The 6,149-nt window shown below is 51.0% G+C and overlaps 1 protein-coding gene across 1 annotated transcript in view; it reads right to left on the bottom strand.

The window, feature by feature from the left end:
- Window positions 1-211: 211 nt before the first annotated feature.
- Window positions 212-6,149, bottom strand: part of Plekhd1 (pleckstrin homology and coiled-coil domain containing D1) — a 31,462-nt gene continuing 25,524 nt past the window's right edge. The window contains exons 8-13 of the mRNA XM_021202425.1: window positions 5,437-5,530; window positions 3,698-3,876; window positions 3,115-3,247; window positions 2,868-3,012; window positions 2,350-2,499; window positions 212-2,124 (exon numbers count right to left, since the gene is read on the bottom strand). Coding sequence (XP_021058084.1) covers window positions 1,958-2,124; window positions 2,350-2,499; window positions 2,868-3,012; window positions 3,115-3,247; window positions 3,698-3,876; window positions 5,437-5,530 — 868 coding nt within the window. The 3' untranslated portion in view covers window positions 212-1,957. The remainder of the gene's footprint in view (window positions 2,125-2,349; window positions 2,500-2,867; window positions 3,013-3,114; window positions 3,248-3,697; window positions 3,877-5,436; window positions 5,531-6,149) is intronic.

The following is a 6,149-nucleotide window of genomic DNA, read 5'->3' as shown; positions in this document are numbered from 1 at the left end:
TCCCCAACTTGCTTCTTGGTCATGATGTTTGTGCAGGAAAAGAAACCCTGGCTAAGACAGGTATGTACTAGCTCCGTTGGTTAGAGTATTTCCTTGTTTGCTTGAAGCCCAGTCCTCAGGTTAATAGTTTGACCAGGAACACCAAATGCATTTGAAATTTCCTCCAAGAGCAAGCCATTATTAATTCTTTAAAAACAAACGAAACCAGCAATCTGGTTTAATACCTTTTCATTTCAAAGTCCATTCCACATTCATATTTTGTAGACAAGCTCTGGGTTTATGCAGGTTTATACACATTTGTAGCTTTATATTTACACTCAGACGCACTGATTCCAAACCCCCCTACCTAAGACCACCCCCACCAAGAAGGGACCACGGAGAAGAGGGCAGCTCAGACCTTGACAAGGGTTCGTCCACAGGGCTCCTTCTGTCCCTTCCCCAAGACGCTTCAGTCTTCTGGACAGAAAACGGATGCCTTTGATCCGGCACTGTCTTAGCACCCTGCCCATTTAAAGGGTTTTGTTTTTGTTTTTGTTTTGTTTTTAAGATTTATTTTATGTACATGGATGTTTTTGTCTGCATGTATGTACATGCACCATGTGAGTGCCTGGTACCTGTGGAGGTCAGGAGAGGGTGTTGGATCTCCTGGCAAATGAAGTCACATATGGTTGTGAGCTACCACGTGGGTGCTGGGAACCAAGTCTGGGTCCCCCAAAAGAGAAAAACAAGTGCTCTTAACCACTGTACACACCTCCACGCCCCACCCCCAGTCTTGTTTGGCAAGACTAATAGACTCAGGCAGCTTCTGAGGGATGGGCCCACAAGACTGTTGCAGATGAGGAACACACTCCTCAGTCCTTGGCCTCCTGAAGGGTAGTGGTCTTCCAGAAAGCCCGCAGGCTGGTGTTACGGTGTCACTCTGACAACACTGCACCAACCAATGGCTACTCGCTCCCCACAGGCCCATGTTCCCATGTGGTGGATTCCTGGCTGCATCAGTTCACTGAGTGAGGCTGCTGCAGGGAGAGGAGGCAGCAAGGTGAGCCAGCTGGGAGAGAGACAGACCTCTGTGCTGTCACAACAGACCGAGACAGCTATAGTTCTGCCTGACTGTGGGTAACACAAAAGCTCCTTCACTCCTGATCTGGCTGTGCGGACTTTGGGAAAACCTGGGGTCAAGGACTCTCAATTAGGGCTGGAAAAGAACAAAGTGGAATCACACACTTCTCCTGCACCCTCTGGCAGGTTGCTGGAGCTATAGATGGAGAAACCCGTTTGTGAGTAGGAGGCCTGGGTGGTCTTACAGCCAGGGCAGCCCCCAGGAATACTGCAGAGAGGGTGTGGGGTGCTGTGAACCCGGGGTTGTGTCTTAGGGCCTGCTCTTCCCTCTCCAAGGACATGGAGTAAGTGCAGGGCCTGGATAAATGTTGTATTGGAGGATCAGGAGCGAAGAGAGAGTTAGAGGGTGTTATGTGACCAGGGTCAGCACAGTAGAGTCACCGAGAGGTATGGTGGGTACCAGAGGAACTTTTCAGACCTCATGGAATAGATAACTTCTCTTCTTGACCAACAGATACCACACAGAGCCAGGCCTCATCATGGTAACCAGGTAGCACCCAGTGTGGACCCACCCCACCTAGGGTAGACCCAAGGTCAGGGCTCGGGTCTGGAGAGATGGCTTAGTGGTTAAGAGCACTTGTTGCTCTTCCAGGGGACCCAGGTTTGATTCCCAGCACCCACACTGTAGCTCACAACTATCCACGACTCCAGTCCCCGAGAATCCAATACTGTCTTCTGACCTCCAAGGTCAGGGCTCTGGGTGAGGCAGAGGGGTATCACCTCCTTTGAGAATGAGGGTGCCCCTCCCCCAGCAGTGCTCTGGTGGAGAGGACCAAGGGGAATCAGACCTCCCTGCTGCCCCACCAAGGAAAGATAGGAGGCCGGGGAGGAGTCCCCATTACTTTCCTCCTCTGGGAAGTGCAGAGGCCCCAGGCTGGGTAGCCATGATGTGATAGATGGATTCCCGGAAGCGCTGGTCTCTGCTTAGTCGCTTGGCCACCTCCTTCAGCTCCTCTATGTTGTTGGCTTCTAGCTGGGAGGTCATGAAGGACTGGGATGGTTTCACTGTGGAGATGAGAACCCGTTGCCCCATGAATGGCATCCCCCCCTCCATGCTGAGCCCACCCTTCCTCCGGCATCCCAGTCCTACATGCTGCTGAGCTTCACTTGGTCCTCCCTGCCCTCGGCTGGTAGAGCCACGTTCAAGGACATACTGTCCAGCCTTGTCTACTTGTTCTCTAAGTTGCCCGCTTCCTGCCTTGTCTCTCATTGGGGCACAGGGGTGCTCACTGTCATTCCAGGAAGTGCTGGACCGGCGGCGGTGGAACCGGCAGCTCTTGATGCGGCGAGTGGCCGCCTTATGGATGTACACGGAGTTCTTCATGATGACCGGCATCTTGGCCTCCAGCTCTGCATTCCGGATGCACTCCTCGAAGAACCCTGGTGGCAGGAAGGAGCAGTTGACTGTGTCTTTCTCGGGGCCTGTCCTTCTCCTCCTAAGTACTGGCTTGGTCTGGTGGGAGATATGTTGCTCTATCCTTTAAAGAACATAGTTTGCGCCTCAAACCACAATCTGTAGCTATCACGGGGAAGAACAGAGCTCGGAGCATTTTAAAAGGAAGAGGACAAAACTCCAGGCTCAGTTCCCACAGAGAGGCGTTGCCGTAGGTACTCCTACAGGAAGGTGTCTGAGAAGGAACAAGAACAGTTCCTCACGCATGCTAGACCTGTTCCAGGCTCTGGTGGGCCTGGGCTTAGGGGGTGCTGAGCTCTGGGATTGGAGCTGAGCCTTGGAGGGAGGGTCTTACTTTTCAGGTGGCTCACATCGGCCCGCATCCGCTCTTCCTTCTCCTTGTTCCGAACTTTGGAATTGAGGCCTTGTTCCAGGCTCCGCAAGGCCGCCTCTGCCTCCCGAAGCCGCCTCTCAAGGTCCATGCGTACTTTCACTTCAGCCTACACAGAGGGATGAGCAAGAGGGAAGAAGAGTTCAGGGTTGGGCAGGAGTCTTCAGCAGTACGGAGGGCCCAGAGCACAAGGCCCATGCAGGTTGCACACCTTGAGTTCCCGCTCAGCCTGTTGCTTCTCTGCAGTGAGCTCCTGCAGCGAGTTCTGCAGGGCTTGGGACTGGCTTGAGTAGAACTCCCGTTCCTCCTCCAGAGCCCGAGAGCGTTCCTCATTCTCCTTCATCCTGCGGGTAGGAGAGGTGCTTACCAGGGGCTCACCTACTAAGGGGGTTGCGCCTGCTACAGACATGCCTAGAGAAAGGCTGAGTCCTCTCTGGGTCCGGTCCGCTAGGTGAGGGGTGATGAGAGGGGTGATGTGGAGTGCCGGGAGCCCGAGGCGTAGATGTTTGGGGATTGCTACTTTTCTGACCTCAGAGAAGTGTCCCTAACCCCAGTGAGGCTGCTTCTTCATGGGTCGGATGGGTATATGCTAAGGGGAGCGGCTGGCTGGCTAGGAACACTGTTTTGATGGTGCTCTGTATGGTTGGTCAAGTCAGCTTTGGGAAAGCCAGGTCACCGGCAGAAAGGAAGTAACTGACCCATGTCGTGAATGACAGCTAGAACTCAAGCCCAGCTGTCTAACTTGAGGGCGCCCGAGATGCTCAAGGATGCGACTGTCCCCTCAGGTGCCTCACCGCTTCTCAGCCAGAAGCTTCTCCGCCAAAAGCTCCTGCATCCGCTCTTCGATCTGCCTGAGGTTGCTATGGAGCCCATCACTGGCCGGTGGCTGCTCGCTCTGATTGGTCAAGGGCTGTGACTGGTTCTTATCTTCCTCCAGCATCTCTAGGGTTTTCTTCTTCTCTATGGAGAGTTCCTGGCACAAAGACAGGAAGGATGACAAGGAACAGGGGTTAGCTCTCCAGCATGGCTGCCCTTGTCTTCTTACAATTCCAGGAAGTAAACTACTCCTCTTTCAATGCTCCATGAAGGACATTTTACATGTCTCCTTCCAAGATCTCCTTTCTTAGAACATGGCCAGGATACTCCTTCAAGACAGACAGGAGGAACCTAATGTGACTTCCAATAGAGATGGCACCTATCAGAGCCAGGTGTCAAGGTCCAAGGGCAGCATGACCTTTTGAGGCCCTTGTTCCTGAAGGATAAAGAAAATGTGTTGGGCTCAGGTGAAAATGCCCAGAAGGAACAGTCCATGAATACATCCAGACATTCTCTACATTTATCAACTAGGATCTTAACACTATGAAGAAATTATGCTATTGAAAATATCCATGGTGGGCTAGAGAGATGGCTCAGTGGTTAAGAACACTGACTGCTCTTCCAAAGGTCCTGAGTTCAATTCCCAGCAACCACATGGTAGGTCACAAACATCTGTAATGGGATCTGATGCCCTCTTCTGGTATATCTGAAGACAGTTACAGTGTACTCATATACATAAAATAAATAAATCTTAAAAAAAAAAAGAAAAGAAAGAAAGAAAGAAAGAGAAAGAAAATACCTATAGTAACCACTCCCCATGACAGGAAAAGTGAAACAAAACTAGGGTCCAGTTGCTAGGGAGACTAAAACTCTTGCAGCCTTCATGACAACTCATGGATCCAACTAAGATGTATGGTCCCAGCCTCACTTCAGATGCTGGACTTTGGGGTGCTGTTAAGATATGGTCAAGTGAAGCCCACAGTTTCAAAAATACAGCCCAGAGAGTTAATTCTGTAGCCAGTGTGCAAAACGCAAGAGGACGCAGAGCAAATGGCTGCCTAGAAGAATCAAGGAAGCTTTGACTAAAGAGTCTGAAGGCAAATAGTTCTCCAGAAAAAGAGGAGATGAGAAGGCTATGGGGCAGTGGGGCTGAGGTGTGGAGGCTCAGAAATCTTATTTTCCTTGGGGATATGAGCTTAGTGGTTGGAGCAGGGAGTGGAGGGACAGCAGAGGAGCTGTGGGGGTAGGGGGGTAGGGGGTAGGGGGTGTGTTTGCATGCTATGCTAAAAAGTTTGTTCTCCATCCTTGACATAGGCTGCTTGCCCCTCCCCCTCTCAGTCTCTTGTATCAGATGACGGTGACCTGGAAGTTGATGTCCCTTCATGCTCAATTTCACCCAAGAGCAGCTAAGTTAGGAACCACAAAAGGATGTGGTGGGTGACACTAATCGATCCTGCCTCTAGTATAAAAATACCAGCACCACAGAAAGCCGGTTTCCTGTGGCCATGGTCATCACAAGGGCAAGCTGGAATTTCTGTTCTGGGTCTGGGAAGAACCAGTCTATGCTTTGGGTCTCATGTGCCCACTCTCGTTCCCAGCCGAGCGAGCAGAGAGACGGTCCTTTGGGTAAGCTCGCTTCATGCTCCTTCTCCTGTGGGTACCTTCCCTGGGAACTACACGAGAACCCAGTGTTATGCAGCCCAGCCAGCCTCCTCACCTCCAGTGTGTGCTGCAAGGATTCTGTGAGGTGCCTCAGCTCCTTCTTCTCTTGTTCCACGCCCTTGAGGCATCTTGCAGTGAGTTCTAGCTCCCTGTGGGGACAGAGAGCTGGATTGGCATTGGGCGTGCTTCCCAACCTCTGCATCCAGACACGTTTTCTGCCGTACATGACGGGGCTCAGTAGGACTCTTGAATGGTCAGTGCTCTGCAACACTGGGTACTGAAAACAGCCACAGGATCGGGGCTGCAAGGGCGCCTCAGCCAAATGAGGAGGATTCACTTAGTAGATAGTGAGGTCCTGAAGCCAGGGGGCTTACTCAGGGTCTAACGAATGTCTGGCTTTTTATTTAAGTAGATTCTCTTATTTGTATGCTAAGTTTAAAAATTAGGAAAAATGAATCTCTGTATTCCATCCCCTTCCTCAATCCATATCTAAACGATTCCCTTTAATAAGGTCTTCAATGGTAAGTTTCTCTGGGCTATCGCTGATAATCCATGGTGGTGGAGGAGATGATGATGATGGAGGTGGTAAGTGTGATGATGAGGCTATGGCACCGAGCACCGTCAACCTCAGCAATAGTTTCTGAATTCTGGATAAACTACACCTGAGTTACCTGGGTTGGGGATATATAAATGCTCTACCTCCATGAGATTACAATTCAATTAATGCTTATAATGGGCAACTAGATCTGTCCATAATATATCAGACTG

The sequence above is a fragment of the Mus pahari genome, chromosome 7, assembly GCF_900095145.1.
Source record: "Mus pahari chromosome 7, PAHARI_EIJ_v1.1, whole genome shotgun sequence".
NCBI lineage: Eukaryota > Metazoa > Chordata > Mammalia > Rodentia > Muridae > Mus > Mus pahari.
Note: the sequence above shows the minus strand (reverse complement) of the source record. Positions and strands in the feature narration are given on the sequence as shown.